The sequence below is a fragment of the Lithobates pipiens genome, unplaced genomic scaffold (assembly GCF_037356315.1).
Source record: "Lithobates pipiens isolate NorthernLeopardFrog02 unplaced genomic scaffold, aLitPip1_a1.2 Scaffold_62, whole genome shotgun sequence".
In the NCBI taxonomy this organism is placed as follows: Eukaryota; Metazoa; Chordata; class Amphibia; order Anura; family Ranidae; genus Lithobates; species Lithobates pipiens.
The window spans coordinates 2,288,355-2,311,189 of NW_027507884.1; the positions used below are offsets into that span (position 1 = coordinate 2,288,355).

Consider the following 22,835-nt stretch of genomic DNA (forward strand, 5'->3'; position numbering starts at 1 on the left):
ACCTTTGGCACCAATTACAGCCTCAAGTATTTTTGAGTATGATGCTACAAGCTTGGCACAACTATTTTTGAACAGTTTCTCTGATTCTTCTTTGCAGGAACTCTCAAGCTCCGTCAGGTTGGATTGGGAGAGTCGTGCACAGCCATTTTCATATCTCTCCATAGGTGTTCAATGGTGTTCAAGTCCGGGTTCTGGCTGGGCCACTGAAGGACATTCACAGAGTTGTCCCATAGCCACTCCTTTGTTATCTTAGCTGTGTGCTTAGGGTCGTTGTCCTGTTGGAAGATAAACCTTCAACCCAACCTAAGGTCCAGAGCGCTCTGGAGCAGGTTTTCATCAAGAATGTCTCATGTACATTGCTGCATTGTTAAAATCGTTATTTCTGTATTAATATCAATACTCTGTAAATTATATTGATGAGGAAACAAGAACAAATATCAAAATGCAAAAACAACATCAATAATGTAAGATGGAGATTGAATCAGATGTGTGTCTTACTTTGTGTGTGTAGCTGTGGCAGCTTCCTTCAATGTCTGCCCGAATCAGGCTGCCCAACTTTGTTCCTGTTTCTAGCTTTTACTCCTAAAATCTGCCCCCTTCTTCCTAAAAAGACTGGTTTAAGGTTCACATTTGTCTTGCAGTCCTACAGCAAACTGCAGGCTTTAACCCCCTCACATAATGGTGGGATTTGCTCAGTCTCTATGCATTGGCATTCCTGAGGAGTGGGTAAGAACAATGTGTGAAACCATTTAACATATACAATATAAGTTTCCTTTAACCACTTCAATACCAGGCACTTAGACACCTTCCTGCCCAAGCCAATTTTCAGCTTTCGGCGCTGTAGCAATTTGAATGGCAATTGCGCGGTCACGCAACACTGTACCCAAACAAATTTTTTATCATTTTATGGCTTTTCCTGTTTACATCGTGATTAGCCATTATTGGACACGGCTGATCACGTGGTAAAGAGCCTCTGACAGAGGCTCTTTACAGAGATCGGTGCAGCGGTGTGTCAGACTGACACACCACACCACCGATCGCTGCGATGCTGGCCCCCACGGGCGCGCGCCAGCTGTTATCCTGAAGGACGTCATATGACAACCCGTCAGGATAACTAAACCACTGCCCAGCCATCATTTTGCTATAGGCTGGGCGTGAAGTGGTTAACATCTAAATCAAATACTACATATACTTATATATATATTATATTCATTGAAAACCCAATGTTCTCATTAATATCCTAATCAAGAAATATTGTAGTATAAAGAACTTAAATTCTCATATATATACACAAACTTTTGCATTTTAAGAAACATGAAAGCTTTCTTCTCATGTGCTGGGGGAAGGTGAGGGAAACCAACTCAATATTCCTAATTACTAACACATGTTTGGTAATCCATAGGATTGTTTACGAAGCTTATAACAATATGTATACCTTTACAAGTATAAGTGTCTATATAATGTCACTTTATCCATATCTAGAAGATATAAATATATATACAACTCAATTATTCTATAAAGATCTAATCCATTCATTCATTTGTTAATATTTGTTAATTGATAAATATTAGATATTAGATTAAAGAAAACTTCTAACATTCATCATTCCCTCAATCCTGACTAGTCTCCCAGTTCCTGCTGCTGAAAAACATCCCCACAGATTGATACTGCCACCACCATGCTTCACTGTAGAGATGGTATTGGCCAGGTATTGAGCAGTGCCTGGTTTCCTCCAGATATGACGCTTGCCATTCAGGCCAAAGAGTTCAATCTCTGTTTCATCAGACCAGAAAATGTTGTTTCTCAGGGTCTAAGAGTCCTTTAGGTGCCTTTTGGCAAACTCCAGGTGGGCTGTCATGTATCTTTTACTGAGGAGTGGCTTCCGTCTGGCCATTCTACCATACAGGCCTGATTGGTGGAGTGGAGTGCATTTATGGAAGGTTCTCTTCTCTCAAAAGAGAAACACTGGAGCTCTGTCAGGGAGACCACTTCCCTGACTAAGGCCCTTCTCCCCCAATACCTCAGTTTGGCTGGGTGGCCCGCTCTAGGAAGAGTCCTGGTGGTTCCAAACTTCTTCCATTTACAGATGATGGAGGCCACTGTGTTCATTGGGACCTTCAATACTGCAGAAATGTTTTCTGTACCCTTCCCCAGATCTGTGCCTCGATACAATCGTGTCTCGGAGGTCTACAGACAATTCCAATTTTTATTTTTAATAAATTTGCAAAGATTTCAAACAAACTTCTTTCACATTGTCATTATGGGGTATTGTTTGTAGAATTTTGAGGAACATAATGAATTTTATTCATTTTGGAATAAGGCTGTAACATAACAAAATGTGGAAAAAGTGAAGACAAATAGGTTGTTCACTTTCCAAGTGAAGTTTCCGCAGAGCTTGATGAATAGTGTCTACCGTTGTGGACCTCCTTCAGAAGTTACTTGGCTATTTGCTGTTCCTCAGTAGTCTGAGTCATTAACCTGAACACATTTTCAGATCAGGAAAGTCAGCATACCAGGAACTGGACCGAAAACACCACAAGCCTTCACATTGTACCCAGGAAACTGCATAGCATCCTCAATTTATTTAATCCGAAAGCCTATCTTCAACCTGATATATTGGTGAACTTTTCTCTGACATGGACATTGCCCATTGTGCAGCTCAATGAGTATCTCAGAAACAGATTTTTCTACCTTTACCACTCTACTTCATCCTCCATTACCTCCACCCACTAACTTACTTACTGCCCAGGAGATTGCTAATCACTTAAAAAATAAGATAGAGACAATTTGTCTCGAGATCTCCTCTCTACAGATATCTCCCTCACCTTACGCTCCTTGTCCTCCTGCACAATCAATACTTTTAACCCAGCTACTACAGAGGAAGTCACTAAACTTTATCTAACGCCCACCTAACCTCCTGCCCCCTGAACCCTGTTCCTTCTCAAATACTACGGTCTCCATCTGACTCTATCCTACACTCCTTAATTCGTATCTTCAACATCTTACTCTCTACTGGCATCTTCCCCAACCCTCTAAAACATGAGCTAGTCACTCCCATACCAAAAAAGACCTCACTAGACCACCAATCATAAAAACCTAGGAACCATCTCTTTACTTCCTTTTGAATCCACACTCCTTGAACGTTTAGTCTACAACCGACTGAGTGACCACCTCGTTGAGAATAACCTTCTTGATCCCCTTCAGTCTGGATTTTGCCCACAGCATATAGAAACTGCCCTCCTAAAACTCACAAACGACTTGGTAACAGCCAAAACCAACGGTCATTATTCCATACTCCTACTCTTCCGCTGCCTTTGATACAGATGACCACCCCCTCCTCCTCAAAAAACTCAATTTGCTTGGTCTCCATGGCTGCACTCTCCGTTGGTTCAAATCTTACCTATCTCATCGCAACCTTCAGTGTCACTTACAACACCACTTCCTCCTCTCCAACTCCTCTTACCATTCGGGTCCCCCAAGTTTCTGTCCTTGGACCTCTACTATTCTCAATCTACACGTCCTCCCTGGGTCAGCTGATAGCCTCCCATGGCTTTCACTACCATTTATATGCTGATGACACCCAAATTTATCTCTCTGCCCCTCAGTTCACCCCCTCAGTCTCCTCACACATCACTGATTTACTTACAGACATATCAGCCTGGATGTCAAACCACTTCCTCAAACTTAATCTATCTAAAACTGAGCTCTTAATATTTCCCCCCCCACGTGCCCCTTCGCCTGACTTCTCTGTCAAGATCAATGGCACATCTATCAGTCCGCCTCACATGCCAGGGTTCTAGGGGTAACCTTAGACTCTGAACTGTCCTTTCAGGCCCACATACAATCCCTGTCCAAATCATGCCGCCTTAACCTCCAGAACATTTCCAGAATATGCCCCTTTTTAAGTAAATACCCCACCAAGCTTCTAATTCACTCCCAGCTCATCTCTCACCTCAACTACTGCAACTCCCTCCTCATTGGATTACCTTTACATAGACTATCCCCCCCTTCAGTCCATAATGAATGCCGCTGCAAGACTTATCCACCTTACCAGCCATTCAGTGTCCTTCACCCCTCTCTGCCAATCACTGGCTTCCACTCACCCAACGAATAAAATTCAATGTACTAACAATAATTTACAAAGCCATCCATAACTCTGCCCCCAGCTACATCACTGACCTAGTCCCAAAATACCAACCAAGCGGCTCTCTTCGGTCCTCCCAAGACCTCCTGCTCTCTAGCTCCCTTGTCACCTCCTCCAATGCTCTCCTCCAGCGTTTCTCCAGAGCTTCTCCCTACCCCAAGCTGTCCGACTGTCCCCTAATCTATCCATCTTTAGACGGTCCCTGAAAACCCTTCTCTTCAAAGAAGCCTATCCTGCTTCTAATGCCCCGTACACACGAGCGGACTTTTCGACATCCAAACTCCGACGGACTGAGTCCGGCGGACTATCCGATCGTGTGTGGGCTGCAACGGACTTTAGCGAAGCTAAAGTCTGACGGACTTTAGAAATGAAGCATGCTTTAAATTTTCCCGACGGAACTCCGCCGGACCCGGTCCCCTTTGAAAAATCCGCTCGTGTGTGTGCTACTCCGACGGACTAAAACCGACGCTAGGGCAGCTATTGGCTACTGTCTAGGAACTTCCTACGTCGAATCCAGTCGTACGTCATCACGTTCGACTCCGTCGGAGTTTGGTGTGATGGTGTGTGGTCAAGTCCGTTCGGTCGAAAAGTCCGCCAGAACTCCGTCGGAACTCCGGCGGAACTCCGGCGGAACTCCTTTGGAGGTCTGTCAGACTTAATCCCTCTCGTGTGTACGGGGCATAACTAACACTGTTTTACTTCCTCCTTCAGCTCATCCTCCACAGCTATTACCTTTTGTATCAACTGACCCTTCCTTTTTTTCCTCTTGTACCAAATTGTAATGTAAATGTAATGTCTGCCCTCATGTTGTAAAAAGCTGCACAAACTGTTGGTGCTATATAAAACCTGTATAGTAATAATATAATAATAACTGATGAAGATTTTGTCCCTAGACCTTGCAGTGCCAGGGAGGGGACACAGCGCACATCTTGGAGAAATTATAATTATAACGTATTTAAAAAGAAAAGGGTAATAATGCAAAATTTCTCTTGTGACAGGTTTACCAATAAGGCTGCTTTCACACTGGGGCGGTATTCAGGCGTTACAGCGCTAAAAATAGCGCCTGTGTAACGCCTGAAAAAAAACGGCCCCTTTAACTCCAGTGTGAAAGCCGGAGGGCTTTCACACTGGAGCGATGCGCTGGCAGGACGGTGAAAAAAGTCCTGCTAGCCGCATCTTTGCAGCGGTGAAGGAGCGGTGTATTCACCGCTCCTAAACCGCTCCTACCCATTGAAATCAATGGGACACCGCGGCAATACCGCCGGCAAAGCGTCGCTGCAGTGGCGCTTTGCGGGCGGGTTTAACCCCTTTTCGGCCGCTAGCGGGGGTTAAAACCACCCCGCTAGCGCCCGCACACCGCCGCTAAAACGACGGTAAAGCGCCGCTAAAAATAGCGGCACTTTACCGCCGACGCCGCTCCCGCTGCAGTGTGAAAGCAGCCTAACTGTAAAAATGTGTGAAAAATAATTGCGATTGGTTACTATGATCCAGGGGTCTCCAAATTGTGGCCCGAGGGCCAGATGTGGCCCTTTGCTATCCTTTACCCGGCCCTTGGGCACTATTTCTCCCACTGATATGAGGCACTATTCTTCCCACTGACACCAACAGTGGGCCACTTTTTTTTTCACTGATATCAATGATGCATCACTACTTGTCTTACTGACTACCAACCCAGAGACCATGTTTATTCACACTGATGCTGGACCTGGGACAATTTCTACCATTACTGGCCACAATCCAGCCGGCCTAAAGTCTTTTGTACAATTGTAGGTGGAGAAGGTGTATTATTGGGTATCCTATTACTCACCTACTATAAGCATTTTGGGTATGTTACTACCCCGTCCAAACATTGGATTCTCAGATTTTTTGTATCAAGTATGTTATATCCTGGAGCACACTCAAATGACACATGATCCAAATGTGAAATATATATTTTCTTTGTTTTATCCTCTTCAAACCTATACTTCAAATGAATGTTGTTTGCTAGCATGGTGGAGGTGGTTACAGTACAAGGTGCTGCAAATAAGTAAAAAAAGATCATTAATAAAAAGAATATAGTATATATATATATATATATATATATATATATATATATATATATAAAATATATGTTTATATATGTGTGTATTTTTTAACGTGTGTATTCTATATTACCAAAAGTATTGGGACTCCTGACTTTACGTGAACTTTAATGGCATCTCAGTCAGTCTGTAGGGTTCAATATTGAGTTGGCCCACCCTTTGCAGCTATAACAGCTTCAACTTTCTGGGAAGGCTGTCCACAAGGTTTAGGAGTGTGTCTATGGGGATGTTTTACCATTCTTCCAGAAGCGCATTTGTAAGGTCGGGCACTGATGTTGGCCCTGGCTTGCAGTCTCCGCTCAAATTTATCCCAAAGGTGTTCTATCGCGTTGAGGTCAGGACTCAGGCCTGTCTAGTTTCTCTACCCAAAATTGACTCATTCATGTCTTTATGGACCTTGCTTTGTGCACTGGTGAGCAGTCATGATGGAACAGGAAGGGGGCATCCCCAAACTGTTCCCACAAAGTTGGGAGCATGAAATTGTTCAAAATGTCTTGGTATGCTGACGCTTTAAGAGTTCCCTTCACTGGAACTAAGGGACCCAGCCCAACCCATGAAAAACAACCCCATACCATAATCCCCCCATTCACCAAATGATTTGGAGGGTGGCCCAATACTTTTGGCAATATAGTGTGATTGAGTGAGTTTGGAGTGGACTTACCTAAACAAGGTAAAACACCTTTGGGGTGAATTAGAGCAAAGATCGCGAGCCAGGCTCTCTCATCCAACATCAGTGCCTGACCTCACAAATGCGCTTCTGGAAGAATGGTCAAACATTCCCATAGACACACTCCTAAACCTTGTGGACGGCCTTCCCAGAAGAGTTGAAGCTGTTATAGCTGCAAAGGGTTGGCAAACTCAATATTGATTAATTGGGAAAGATGTAGGTGTGGCACTGTTCATATATACGCTGTGTCGCTGTTCATATAAGGCCTATGCTTTGTGAAAAAATAGACTTATGCTGCGTACACACGAGTGGATTTTCCGTCAGCAAAATCTTGGATGTTTTTTCCGACGGAATTTCGCTCAAAAGGAAAGTTCAGCAAACACAAAAGTTGGCTGAACTTTCGACCGTCAAGAAAATGAAGCTCAATGCTTCCGAGCATGCATCAAAATTATTTCCAAGCATGCATAGGAATTTTGCGCGTCAGAATTTGTATAGACGATCGGAATTTCTGATCTGAACTTTTTCCGACCAAAAAATTGAGAACATGTTCTCAATCTTTTGCTGGCCAAAATTCCACCAGCAAAAGTCTGATGGAGCATACACATGATTGGATTTTCTGATGAAAAGCTCTCATCTGTCTTTTGCTGGCTGAAATTCCGATCGTGTGTACAAGGGCTTATGGAGATAAGTTGTAGAAAAAGCTACTCCCAGGCATCTTCCCAGGCTTTGATTCAAGATCAAGGATCACGCCCAGCCACCTAGAGAACAAATCCTCCAGACCAAAGTGGACTGAGGGTAATAAGGCCTTGTAAATTGTAGAGGTGGGTTTAAGCAGAGGGACTTCTCCCAATGTGGACTCAAGGTTGGACCGTAGTAGAAGCACTGGGATGGATCCAAATTGGGTTGAAGGCGAATTTATAGAAATCTAAAGAATTGTCCATTAGTAAGCCCAAATTTATCCTTAAAGCCGGGTTCACACTGCTGCGGGGGGAGATCCGGATGTGATTCGCACCGCAAATCACATCCGATCTCCGTAGCGATGCGAGTTCAGCCATACAGATAGTATGGCTGAATTCGCATCGCTCTCGCAGCAAACTCGCACGGGACCCTTTTTTTGGTCCGCAACAGAATCGGATCGCATGGGACACCATGCGATCCGATTCCTGTGCGAGTCTGCAGATCGCACTGCGATATGCGGACGGATCTGGGGGTGTCATTAACATTTCATTGACACTCCCAGCCGTTCGCATAGGGCAGTGTGAACTGCCGGCGGGAGTCATGCGATGCGGGAAAACGCCGCTGATTCGCGGTGTTCCTGCATCGCTGTGGTGTGAACCCAGCCTAAAGGTACCAAAAGATAGCAGGGAGCCGCTAGTACAGATATGTTCCAGTTTTTTTTATACCTCTGGCAGCCCAGAACCCTGGGTCAGGGACAGATTGAAACTCTGACAAATGTGGGTTGAGCCACAGGGGGGTGTCCGGAGATCTAGTATGAGGGTCTCCTTGTAGTTTATATACCACTAGTTGCCAAGCCTTGATCTCTGCCTTCATGAAAAGTGTCAGAGGAGAGAATGCCTTAACACCTCTATGTGGAGCATTGCTCAACACCTCGAATGAACCGAGATGCGCGGCCTCAAGGACTACAACAGCATTGGTGTCGCCTGAGGCTCAAAATAGATTATTTTAACAAATCTTTAAAGTGACAAAGTGTTAATTTTTCTTGACTGTTGCAACATTAAAATAAACCTTAAGGCTTGGTTCACACAGGGGCGGCACGACTTGCAGCGCGACTCACAGACGCGACCTGCACACGACTTCAGCGGCAACTTGCAAAACGACTTCTGTATAGAAGTCAATGCAAGTCGCCTGAAGTCGCCCCAAAAATAGTACAGGAACATTTTTTCTAAGTCTTGACTTGAGTCGCTCCTATTAGAACGGTTCCATAGTACAGAACGGAGCGCAACTTGTCAGGCGGCTAAGTCGCCTGACAAGTCGCTCCTGTGTGAACCGGCACTAAAGTGCTAAGTGCTTCAAATGCCCTTATATTACAACTCCTGCATTAAATATGTAACAATCCAAATAATACAGTACATGATAATTGCAACTTTCAAACCATGTCCTAAAAAATCAATAGCAAAAATTAGAAAATATTTGATATGTTCACATATAAAGTGACTGGTGCTCTTCAAAAAATGAATAAAAATTATAACTTTTCTTGTGCTCTTCAATCAATAATGCTGATACCCTGTTTCCCCTAAAATAAGACCTAGCATGAGTGTCGCTGATGGCTGCAATATAAGCCCTAACCCCCAAATAAACCCCACCCTCTTTCCCCAAAAATAAGCCCTACCCTGAGAATAAGACATAGAAGGACTTTAACCAGGGCTTATATTGCAGCCATCGTCGACAATCACGCTAGGTCTTATTTTAGGGGAAACAGGGTAGTTGCAGTCTTTCAAACAATATGCTAAAAGTCCTTTACAAAAAATTGTATTTAAATAAAATGTCTTCAATATATATTCTCAAAACAAAGTGGCTTGTGCTCTTCAAATAAGTGACTTTTCCTGTGCATATTCTTCTATGGTGCTGGTGCTCTTTTATAGTGCCCCTTTTGGAAATGCACTCACCGAATTTCGTCACCCCACACAAAGGTATTGCGCATGCACAGTATATGCCACTGCACAGCACTCTATGGGTCCTCGGCGTGTTTAGTCCTGATATGATCCTCTTTGTATCTCATGTATAGAAGAAGAAAGTGTCCATTGCATAATACCGCTTTAAAATTTTATTTCATCCAAAAAACGTAAAAATATAATTTAGTACACATTAACCTAACCAAAACAAGGCAAAACAATAGCACAGAGAGTCTTCGGTCCTCTGGACCAACCAAAAATGGCCGCGGTCATGTTATTGGACCTATGTGGGACACCACCTGCTATAAAAGGATAGGAAGTGTAGCAAGATGGCCACGCCAGATGATGTCTTCAATGACAAAATGCGTAGGGAGGAGTTACTGAGCATTTTTGTGATACTTTCGGTTAGAGCTGTGGAACGTGTATCGTCCCGGCTGCTTCACATTTTAAACTTGCTTGTTATACACATTGCAAATGAGAGTGTATTTTTACGTTTTTTGGATGAAGCGGGAGGTGGAGAAGCACAAGGTCTCTAACATCTACCAGCTCTGTGATGTCATCATGGAGGAGTGGAAGAGGACTCCAGTGGTGACCTGTGAAGCTCTGGTGACCTCCATGCCCAAGAGGGTTAAGGCAGTGCTGGAAAATAATGGTGGCCACACAAAATATTGACACTTTGGGCCCAATTTGGACATTTTCACCTAGGGGTGTACTCATTTTTTTTGCCTGAGGTTTAGACATTAATGGCTGTGTGTTGAGTTATTTTGAGGGGACGGCAAATTTACACTGTTATACAAGCTGTACACTCACTACTTTACATTGTAGACAAGTGTCATTTCTTCAGTGTTGTCACATAAAAAGATAGAAGAAAAGATTTACAAAAATGTAAGGGGTGTACTCACTTTTGTGAGATACTGTATGTATGTTCCATACTTGGCCAGTCCCCTTGGAAGCTGGAAATCATTGTGGTAGGTACCTTTACTACATTGATAGCCACTAGCTTTTGGGTCCCATGCCAGCAACTGCCCTGATGCATACTGAACACAGGAGGGCACCATTTAGAGAACACTTTGTATTCAGTCAATGCAAAGAAATCACTGATTTGACAAGGTTGAGATCATGACATCACCAGCCCGCCTCTCTACCTAGTCCATTCAGAGAGTGCTCTAAATTTCTTTTGAGAAAATGCAAGTTGTTCTCTGAATGGTGTCTATGCCTGATCTCCTGTGTTCACTAAGCAGCAGGGCAGCTGCTTGGCACACGACCCAGAAGCTAGTGGCAACCACTGAAGTAGAGGTGACTACTACCCTGATTTCCATCTTCCACAGGGATCTTCCAGGTATGGCACCTACATTAGTTACGATGGTCTAAGATGGACCAATGTAACTATGCAAACATATCCATACCTGAAATTAAATTAAGCTTTAAATAGAGGGACTGAGACCCCAGTGTGTTGTTTTACTGCTATAAAGAGTGATTTGCTCTCACTTTCTGTCCTGCTGACAACAGTCAACTTCCTCAACAATTCTTCAACAGCAACACAGGCGGGAATAAAAATCCCTTTCTTTACTAGAGTAGGTTAAGATTAGAACTCATGTCAGAAGTATTTCCTGTCTATGTCCCTAATGCAGATTTTTTCTTCCTCACTGTCTGGTAAAACTGTTGTAAACATGTAGGTGTGGTGCAGAGTGGTGTGGAGGCAATAATTCACACAGGCAGGTCCAATAGGAGACTTGTATTGAAGTAATGCAGTAACAGCTCAAACCAACCTGATCGGAAGGCTACCCCCAGGAAGAAGCAGATTCCAGCCAGACTGAGTGGCCGTTGAGAGGGCACAGAATGCAGCCTGGCTGTCTAGTGTCCAATCGGGAAGGTGTCCAGAAGAGATGCGACCCTACGCTTTCCCTCTTAATCAGGAACCTTTCCCTAATGCTAGTACTGTCCCTGACATATGGGGTACCTTTACCTATTCATCCCACTCACACAATGCATGCCGAGCCTGGGAGCCAGAGCCTTAAACAGGCTCTGCCTGACCCAACATGGCTACCTGGAGTCATGTGGAGTGGCAGCATTTAATTGGGTGCTTCCCTGGTAACCCAGCAAACCATAGAGGATTTGCCTCTTCAGCTGCGATACCACTACAGAAGAGCACCACCTGCAGTGGAGAAAGTAGACTACACCTGCCTACAAACAGGATAGGAAGTGAGGTTAAATCTCTCCAACTGAGCCCAGGATAGCAGTAAAAACCCATCAGGGGTTTTAGTCTTTTGCTGCCTTATCCAAGATTAGAGAAAAACATTTTTTGGCTTGTACACTTTAGAAAACAGGAGTTTGTAAGAGGCTGGAATTGATTTATAGCCTTTTCTGTATATCCTCTGCCTCTTTTTTTATCTGCAACCTATGGTTTTTGGGGATGTGCTTCAACCAGTAGGTGTTCTTTAACCCCAGCAACAGTGATTCCACCAGAGCTGCAGAAAAAGAAAAATTGCATCTATCAACTTCAATATAATGGAGACCGCGCTGGAAAAAGATAAATATGTGCAAAAACTATGAATAAAATGTTTCAATAAAGTGCCAATGCAACCCAGAATCAATAAAATAAAAACTGAGTGATTGCTTTAAAATATGTGCAAATATCTCTATCTCTATTTCTATCATCTCTATCATCTCTATCATCTCTATCTCTATCATCTCTATCATCTCTATCATCTCTATCATCTCTATCATCTCTATCTCTATCATCTCTATCATCTCTATCATCTCTATCATCTCTATCTCTATCTCTATCTCTCTACTGCAATGACAAATGCTTAATGGACCTTCAATCAATGCAAAAAGAAGTTCAAATAATGTCAAAAGTTCAATAAGTGCAATCCCCACAAGGTGCAAGAAAATCACAAAAAAGATGTCCTATACCAAAAGTATCCTTCTACCACCTCCCAAAAAACAGATGCTGGGAAATGGCTCAATACATGTGCAGATAAAGATTGCTGTAATCTTCTCTCCCGCAGCAGAGAAATGCATGCCTTCTCTCTCCACTTAGCCTTGATAGAAATATACCGTAGTCCAGTGGCGGCTGGTGCTCAATATTTGGGGGGGTGGCACATACTGTCACCAGGACCACAACTCCCCATGCGCATGCCTCGGTACTCACACTGCTTCCTGTTCTCCGTACCGGCTCCCACTCATCCTCCCATCTGCAATCTCTCGCTCAGTCTCTTCCCTCCCCGGCAGCTCTTGTTATAGGCGCTAATGTCTTCCTGCTTCTCCTCCCCATTGAACAGGAAGTGGGTCCTGAGACCCGATTGGCCCAGGGGTCCTAAGACTCCCGGGCCAATTGGGACTCAGGACCCGCTTCATGATTGTCCGGGAGTAGAAGAAGGAAAACATTAGCGAATATCAATTTGCTAATGTCACAGAAATGGGTGGGCTCAGGGCACCTCAAGCCCACCCTTTTTTAAAGCCAATTAGAGCGTCAGGCTCTAATCACGTGCTTAAAAAAAAATCCATTGTCCAGAGCCCTGCATGTAGATTAGTAGATCGGGCTCATGGATTAGGGGGGCGGCACCCCTAATGGAGCAGCCGCCACTGGCGTAGTCTTTTCCATTTTAGATGATTAAGATGTATATATACAGTAGGGAACACAAGCAGAGTGCAACATAGTGTGAAACCAAACTTCAAGTGCATGCCCGACACAAGGGGGAAACAGCATAAGTAAAGTACAGTGAGCACTGTCAATTCCAGCCACATCCAAAGGCTGCAAACCTCCAGGGGCTGATATGAGTTGATGGCACTCGGAAGATTCACCTTATGCCGTATAGCCATCATCAGAAGCGGGTGTACCGCATACCACTTCTAATGACGACTATACGGCGAAACATATTAGGTGGATCTTCCGAGTTATGTCAACTCGTATCAGCCTGTGGAGCAGGAGGTGCTCGCTGTACTTTACGCATGCTGTTTGCCCATTGTGTCGTTCATGCACTTGAAGTTTGGTTCTACATTTTTTAACTACTTTATCTTGTATGTCTTTCCTATATTTGAATACATTTATATAAAAATTATCAAACTATTATTTTTTTACATTTTTGAATATATTTGGTGCCTTTAAAATCCTAAAGTCCCCACCTATCCTTGTTCTAAAATCTATTCATTGAGGATGCTGGCACCGTTCTATATTGATATATTTGAGATATCCACTATTTAGCCACGAAGTGTTCTTTGATATCTCTTATTTCCACACTCTCTATTTAGTGATTTAGGGTGGTAGCACCCGGGCATTTTTGGGTACTCCATCTGGAGTTTTCCCATTTATCTTTTTTAGTGGCCTTTTATATATATACTAACCTCATTCTTTATATTTGTTATAATATAGTATTCTTATACCCTCTGGACAGCAAATTATTTTTGTCCTTTTTTTCCCCTTTCTTCTCCCCCTTTTTTTTTTTTCTCTTTCCTTCCCCCCCTCTCCCTTCTCCTTTTCTTCTGCTTCCATTACCCTATTGTATAGATTTATTTCACGGTTTATAAATTTGGATATTTTGAGAGCAAGTATTATGGAATTTACGGGGGCTGCATGGGCAGGTTACATGTCCGATATTCATACTACTTGTAATGTAGACGTCGAGCAGGAGATTGGCATTAATCAATTTACTTCTAAACTTAAACGCCTTTTGAAGAAAAAAACTAATTTATATTGGCATATTGAATTTTTTAGGAAAATATGTTGAAGAAAAAATTGCCCCTATAGGCCTGCGCATACAAACTTTTCCATCGATTCACAATTTGACTCCAGAATTCAAAATAGCATGGGAACAAAATTTAACCATCTGTAGCATTAATTTAATGAAACAACTTATTGCTCAGTACAAAATTGAGCTTGAAGCTCTCGACAACAAGATCTCAACCTTATACTCTAAGAGCGAACCCTTAAAAAACACATGCGGCCTATGACAGACGCATTCAGGACCTTAAAGAGTATATCACACGTATCACAAAAGACATTATTTTTAAAAAACACAGCAAACTCTCAAAAGATAGAACAGCATTTAGTGAGGGTTTTGCTTATCGTTGGCAATCTCCTCCTCGGCAATACAATAAACCTAATGTTCGCAATCCTAAAAATAATGCTGGTAATTATTCTACTACTGACGATGAAACTGAATCAGATTCCACTTCTTTCCCCTCACAGCGGTCTTCTCATAGAGGTGGTGGCTGTTCCTATGTTTCGCACTCTGGATTACGTAAGCGGGATCTTGGTGGCGGGTTTCACACACCATACACAAAAAAACGCCCCCCCCCCCACACATGACACCACCCTTAGCCCTTGTACACACGGTCGGATAATCTGTCGGATTGCGTCTTATCGGACCGTGTCGTCGGATAATTCGACTGTGTGTGGTATGCATCGGACTGATTCCGTCCGAATCTCCGTCGGACCCAATTTTCCAACATGTTGGAAATATTTCCCGACCAACTGGGCCGGACGGACCTAATCCGATCATGTGTAGAGAATTTTCATCGGACCAAGTGCCACGCATGTTCAGATTAAATTCCTACATCAAAGCTATTGGCTACTAGCCTGAACGTAGTCCCATCGTAACGAAATTATGTCATCACGTTCTGAAAGATCGGATTTTTCGCCAACTTGACCCGACCGTGTGTATGCAACAGTTTCGGACAAGATCCGACGGACAAAATCCGACAGGCAAAATCCGACGGATTTGGTTGTGGAAATCTCCGACCGTGTGTACAGGGGCTTACTCTACATAGATCACTGCATGACACCACTCCTTTGTTAGACACCAACACTCTTTCCCAAGGCAAATATTTAGGCAACACTGCCCTCCAAGCCACTCACCTTCTAAATTCAAAACAAACTAAAAAGACTCCATCCAATGTTAATCTTGGGGGATCTTCTAATATGAACACCCTTATAGTGAATAATACACAGGATACTAATATCCTATCAGCGACTCCCTCACTATCATCCTTACCACCTGCCACTCAACTCCAAATGTTCACTAGACAAAGCACTCTAGATGCACACGTATCCCCCTCTGGAAATTTTCAACTACCCCCACACCCCCCGACACTGACCTGACCCACCATTTGGAAATCATTAATCTCACGCCTTATACCTTTTCTCATTAAGATCTAGAGCATGGGTCTTCAAACTATGGCCCTCCAGTTGTTCAGGAACTACAATTCCCATCAGGCCTAGTCATGTCTGTGAATGTCAGAGTTTTACAATGCCTCATGGGATGTGTAGTTTCGCAACAGCTGGAGGGCCGTAGTTTGAGGATCCCTGATCTAGAGGTTCTACGCTTAGGCCTACATTTTTGTCCATCGTCTGATCTAGACAAATATGAAGCGATAAAAGATTTATATCTATTCGTTCGAAATCTTACGTACAAATACCTCTTTGATGGGGACCATCTCCGCTCTGTGCAGGACAAACAAATTTCAGAAAGTATTAAAAACTACACTATGGAAGACTTTAGAACACACCGTGACCTTATCCTCCTTTTGGAGGAAAGTTCAACGGAGCAACCTCCTGATCATACAGATTCACATTCTATTAATTACATACCATCGAATATCCCTATCTTTAAACCAAAATCTCAACGCTTTCCGGATCTAATGTCAAACCCAAATATATGGGCTTTCCTAAAAAGCACTGTGAATGCAATTAAGCAACTACAATTGACACCTTTACCTAATAATTTGATTTCCTCCCAGTTTAAATCAATTTCCCGTATAAAAAAACCACCCAGACTTGGAAATAAAACCTGCTGATAAGGGTGGAAATATCGTCCTTATGACAAAAAACTTTTATGCCGCTATGGCATTAAAAGTCTTGAATAATAGAGAATGGTATAAATCCCTTAAAATGTCACAGTCCCGGAGGATGCTGGGACTGTCGCCATGTGACATCAACCCATGTGACATCAACCGAAGACCCCGCTCCTTGTCCCTATATAAGTCGCCGCGTGCCCGGTCCCCGTCATTGTGATCGGAGGCAACATCTGAAGAAGAAGAAGAAGAGAAGAACAGAAGAACGGACCACCGCCTGTAAAAGAGCTAGAAGAAGGCGCGGTGGATATCAGGCATAGGATCTCTTACGGAGAATGCAAGTAGACTGGTGGATTCCGTACTAAGCCCACATGTATATGCATTACCCTCCTACGTTAAGGACACTATGGATTTTCTAAAACACATTGAGGGAATGGTCGTGCCTCCCGATGCCCTGCTCGTGACCTTGGATGTGGAGGCATTGTACTCCAGCATCCCTCACGAGCAGGGCGTCGCGATAGTGCGTACCTTCCTTCAGGAACAAACGAATCACAATTGGGACTTCTGTGAGTTTATACTGGATTTATTACTTTTTATTCTTACCCACAATTTTTTTGTGTTTGGAGATTCCCACTTCCTCCAGGTACATGGCGTAGCTATGGGGACTGTATGTGCCCCGGCATACGCCAACCTGTACCTGGGGGGGTGGGAACGAGACATTTTTTCCAGCAATGCCTTGTCGATGTATGTCAGCCAGGCCCTCTGCTGGCTCTGATACATCGATGACGTTTTCGTTATTTGGACTGGGACTCAGAATGAACTCACATCTTTTGTTGTAAAACTAAACTCAAATCATTTCAATTTGAAATTAACTTTTTCAAGTCATTCCTCTTACATTACTTTCCTCGACCTTGCTATTAAAAAAGACGAGAGTGGTCACATTGCCTCCAGCCTCTATCGCAAAGAGACCGCCGGCAATACTCTTTTGCATGCTACCAGTGCACACCCAGACCCCTTGCTGCGGAGCATTCCCTATGCTCAATATATTCGCTTACAACGTAATTGCACATATACCTCTGACTTTGAGACCCAAGCCAAATTACTCCAAAAACACCTAAAAGCAAGGGGCTATAGTAAATCAACTTTGCGTAAAGCATATAATAGGGCGAAACGCCAAGCTCGTGCCACTCTCCTATACAAACCACAAAACAAACCGAAACATATAAATAGGGTGCGTTTCATAACGAAATTCTCCAATCATCATCTAATACTACGTAATACTCTGGATACCTTCTGGCCTCTTCTTACAGAAGATCCTATCGTAGCCAAATATATAGAAAAGAAACCTCAAATCACTTTCCGCAGAGCCAGATCCCTACGGGACATCCTTACTGCAAGTCACTTTAGCTTGAATCCCCTGAGTCGCCAATCTCATGGTATTTTTAGATGTGGAAAATGCCCATTTTGCCCCCTGATTAGAACTGGCCAATCCTTTGTTCTGCCAAACGGAGAAACTTTTACCCCAAAATTCTTTGCGGACTGCGACACACGAGGCGTCATTTATCTTATGACATGCGAATGCTCAGCTTTCTACATAGGCAAAACGATTAGACAATTTAGGGCACGGATAAAGGACCATGTCTACTTCTCATAGTTATACTGTTGTGCCTGATTTACAGAGAAAAAAAGTATATGGTATCCTCATCCTTATATATTAACTACAGAAGAGATTTTTTTGGGGAGAGACAAAAGGAATTATAATACTGTCGTAACAGATTTTGTCTATGTTATAGCTATAATATGTATTTATTTATGTTTGTATAAATTTTCCTTTTTCGAAAAAAATCTTTTATAATTAATAATAAATATTTGTATTTTTATATAAACTTGGTATCAAGACAGTCCATCATTCTGTTGGGTGACTTCAAGGCAAATCATGGTTATGATGTTCCATGTATGAATTCCTTTTGTCTCTCCCCCAAAAAATCTCTCATGTCTACTTCTCTTTGGGGGGGGCAAAATGGTGACATCTATCAGTAGACACCTCGATCTCTACCACAGATTCAACACATCGGTAATATCATTTATTGCATTGGATGTGATACCACCCAATCCCCGTGGTGGAGATTGGGACAAATCCATTTTGAGAAAGGAGACTCTGTGGATTGAAAAATTAAATGCGACTTTTCCCCCAGGAATAAATGAATCGCATTCACATAAACCCTTTTTATAAATAATCTTGCGTCTCTTTCTCCATTATAGCTCTTTTTGTTTCTTTAAAACATACGATACATAATTAATTCTTTAGTGTATACTTTTTTGACACTCCCCCTTAATAATAACAGATTTATACATATATTACTATACTTCACACCTTCTCTGTTTCTACCCTCCCCTTCTCCTCTTTTCCCTTTTTTCCTTGTCTTACTCTTTATCCTCAATAGTATTCCTCAGCTGTTCTATGTCCACTGGGATTATATTGCTGTATATTTATATTTAGGTTTCCCTTCGTTTAAGTTTACATTATATTGTTTCTTTTCAATGTCTCACTATGGCTTTGTCATTTGGGGACTTTGCGGTGGGGGAGGGGGGGGGGGGCGCTGTGCCGGTGTCTTGTCAAATAGCGTCCTCCATCGGATAGTGTCCGCTGCGTACTGCGCATGCGTAGTACACAGGAACACAGATTCCGAAAAATGCCGAGGATGAACGGCGCCTGCGCCGTGAGTCCAGGTTCTATCCCCACTATCCAAGTGGACATAGAGTTAGAATAAAAAAGAGCCGAGCGCAACGAGGCCGAGCCCGAAGCGTGGCAAGCGAAGCTCGCCCGCGAGGGGCCCTCTCAAATTCACAACCCTATGTCCGCTTGGATGGTGGGGCTACCACCTCCACTCACGGCGCAGGCGCCGTTCAGCTTCAGAGATTTTCCGAAGTACGGAGCGGACACCATTTGATGGCCGGACTCTATACGGCAGAACACCGGCATTCTGGACACTGTGCGGCCGGTGTAGTGTCACAGTTTGATGCCTATCACAGGATGGTGCGGAAGTGACGTTGCTGCGTACTGCGCATGCGCGATGCGCTCCAAACGCTCGCGCCGTGCGTTCCAACATAGTTTCGGCAATACAGTTCAGCGAAACCATCACATAATGTTACGGAAGTGATGTTACACACAACACAAACACGGCCACGTTGTTGCGTACTGCGCATGCGCGATGCGTTCCAAACACTTGCGCCGTGCGTTCCAACATAGTTTCGGCAATACAGTTCAGCGAAACCATCACATAATGTTACGGAAGTGAAGTTACACACAACACAAACACTGGGCCGTGCGTTACAACACTAATACTTCCCTTGTCACCTAGTAGGTTTTGCATTGCTGGGACTTGTAGTGCCTATCCTGAGCTACATGCTTCAATGTTCAGTGTCCTCATCCCTATCCCCATGCTTCAATGTTCAGTGTCCTCATCCTTATCCCCGAGCTTCAATGTTCAGTGTCCATCCTTATCCCCGTGCTTCAATGTTCAGTGTCCTCATCCCTATCCGCGAGCTTCAATGTTCAGTGTCCTCATCCTTATCCCTGTGCTTCAATGTTCAGTGTCCTCATCCCTATCCCCATGCTTCAATGTTCAGTGTCCTCATCCCTATCCGCGAGCTTCAATGTTCAGTGTCCTCATCCTTATCCCCGAGCTTCAATGTTCAGTGTCCTCATCCCTATCCCCCTGCTTCAATGTTCAGTGTCCTCATCCTTATCCCCGAGCTTCAATGTTCAGTGTCCTCATCCCTATCCCCCTGCTTCAATGTTCAGTGTCCTCATCCCTATCCCCCTGCTTCAATGTTCAGTGTCCTCATCCTTATCCCCGAGCTTCAATGTTCAGTGTCCTCATCCCTATCCCCCTGCTTCAATGTTCAGTGTCCTCATCCCTATCCCCCTGCTTCAATGTTCAGTGTCCTCATCCTTATCCCCGAGCTTCAATGTTCAGTGTCCTCATCCCTATCCCCATGCTTCAATGTTCAGTGTCATCATCCCTATCCCCGAGCTTCAATGTTCAGTGTCCTCATCCCTATCCCCGAGCTTCAATGTTCAGTGTCCTCATCCTTATCCCCGAGCTTCAATGTTCAGTGTCCTCATCCCTATCCCCCTGCTTCAATGTTCAGTGTCCTCATCCCTATCCCCCTGCTTCAATGTTCAGTGTCCTCATCCTTATCCCCGAGCTTCAATGTTCAGTGTCCTCATCCCTATCCCCATGCTTCAATGTTCAGTGTCCTCATCCCTATCCCCGAGCTTCAATGTTCAGTGTCCTCATCCCTATCCCCGAGCTTCAATGTTCAGTGTCCTCATCCTTATCCCCGAGCTTCAATGTTCAGTGTCCTCATCCCTATCCCCCTGCTTCAATGTTCAGTGTCCTCATCCTTATCCCCGAGCTTCAATGTTCAGTGTCCTCATCCCTATCCCCCTGCTTCAATGTTCAGTGTCCTCATCCCTATCCCCGAGCTTCAATGTTCAGTGTCCATCCTTATCCCTGTGCTTCAATGTTCAGTGTCCTCATCCCTATCCGCAAGCTTCAATGTTCAGTGTCCTCATCCTTATCCCCATGCTTCGATGTTCAGTGTCCTCATCGAAGCAGGGGGATAGGGATGAGGACACTGAACATTGAAGCTCGCGGATAGGGATGAGGACACTGAACATTGAAGCAGGGGGATAGGGATGAGGACACTGAACATTGAAGCTCGGGGATAAGGATGAGGACCCTGAACATTGAAGCAGGGGGATAAGGATGAGGACACTGAACATTGAAGCTCGCGGATAGGGATGAGGACACTGAACATTGAAGCAGGGGGATAGGGATGAGGACACTGAACATTGAAGCTCAGGGATAAGGATGAGGACACTGAACATTGAAGCACAGGGATAAGGATGAGGACACTGAACATTTAAAGCTTGCGGATAGGGATGAGGACACTGAACATTGAAGCACAGGGATAAGGATGAGGACACTGAACATTGAAGCTTGCGGATCGGGATGAGGACACTGAACATTGAAGCATGGGGATAGGGATGAGGACACTGAACATTGAAGCACAGGGATAAGGATGAGGACACTGAACATTGAAGCTCGCGGATAGGGATGAGGACACTGAACATTGAAGCATGGGGATAGGGATGAGGACACTGAACATTGAAGCACAGGGATAAGGATGAGGACACTGAACATTTAAAGCTTGCGGATAGGGATGAGGACACTGAACATTGAAGCACAGGGATAAGGATGAGGACACTGAACATTGAAGCTTGCGGATCGGGATGAGGACACTGAACATTGAAGCTCGGGGATAAGGATGAGGACACTGAACATTGAAGCTCGCGGATAGGGATGAGGACACTGAACATTGAAGCATGGGGATAGGGATGAGGACACTGAACATTGAAGCACAGGGATAAGGATGAGGACACTGAACATTGAAGCTCGCGGATAGGGATGAGGACACTGAACATTGAAGCATGGGGATAGGGATGAGGACACTGAACATTGAAGCACAGGGATAAGGATGAGGACACTGAACATTGAAGCTCGCGGATAGGGATGAGGACACTGAACATTGAAGCATGGGGATAGGGATGAGGACACTGAACATTGAAGCACAGGGATAAGGATGAGGACACTGAACATTCAAGCTCGCGGATAGGGATGAGGACACTGAACATTGAAGCACGGGGATAAGGATGGACACTGAACATTGAAGCTCGGGGATAAGGATGAGGACACTGAACATTGAAGCACGGGGATAAGGATGGACACTGAACATTGAAGCATGGGGATAGGGATGAGGACACTGAACATTGAAGCATGTAGCTCAGGATAGGCACTACAAGTCCCAGCAATGCAAAACCTACTAGGTGACAAGGGAAGTATTAGTGTTGTAACGAACGGCCCAGTGTTTGTGTTGTGTGTAACTTCACTTCCGTAACATTATGTGATGGTTTCGCTGAACTGTATTGCCGAAACTATGTTGGAACGCACGGCGCGAGCGTTTGGAGCGCATCGCGCATGCGCAGTACGCAACAACGTAACTTCCGCACCATCCTGTGATAGGCATCAAACTGTGACACTACAGCGGTGTAGTGTCACAGTTTGATGCCTATCACAGGATGGTGCGGAAGTGACGTTGTTGCGTACTGCGCATGCGCGATGCGTTCCAAACGCTCGCGCCGTGCGTTCCAACATAGTTTCGGCAATACAGTTCAGCGAAACCATCACATAATGTTACGGAAGTGAAGTTACACACAACACAAACACTGGGCCGTTCGTTACAACACTAATACTTCCCTTGTTACCTAGTAGGTTTTGCATTGCTGGGACTTGTAGTGCCTATCCTGAGCTACATGCTTCAATGTTCAGTGTCCTCATCCCTATCCCCATGCTTCAATGTTCAGTGTCCATCCTTATCCCCGTGCTTCAATGTTCAGTGTCCTCATCCTTATCCCCGAGCTTCAATGTTCAGTGTCCATCCTTATC

The 22,835-nt window shown here is 44.1% G+C and overlaps 1 protein-coding gene and 1 long non-coding RNA gene across 2 annotated transcripts in view; one reads left to right on the forward strand and one right to left on the reverse strand.

Annotated features, from left to right (window-relative positions):
* LOC143958871 (uncharacterized) overlaps nt 1-3,340 on the forward strand; it is a 47,685-nt gene extending 44,345 nt beyond the window's left edge. The window contains exon 2 of the long non-coding RNA XR_013270143.1: nt 98-3,340. This is a non-coding gene — a long non-coding RNA (uncharacterized LOC143958871). The remainder of the gene's footprint in view (nt 1-97) is intronic.
* LOC143958869 (coagulation factor XIII B chain-like) overlaps nt 1-22,835 on the reverse strand; it is a 143,881-nt gene that overhangs the window by 2,833 nt on the left and 118,213 nt on the right. Inside the window, 1 exon segment of the mRNA XM_077467851.1 lies at nt 5,952-6,160. Within this exon segment, the coding sequence (XP_077323977.1) occupies nt 5,955-6,160 (206 nt within the window). The 3' untranslated portion in view covers nt 5,952-5,954.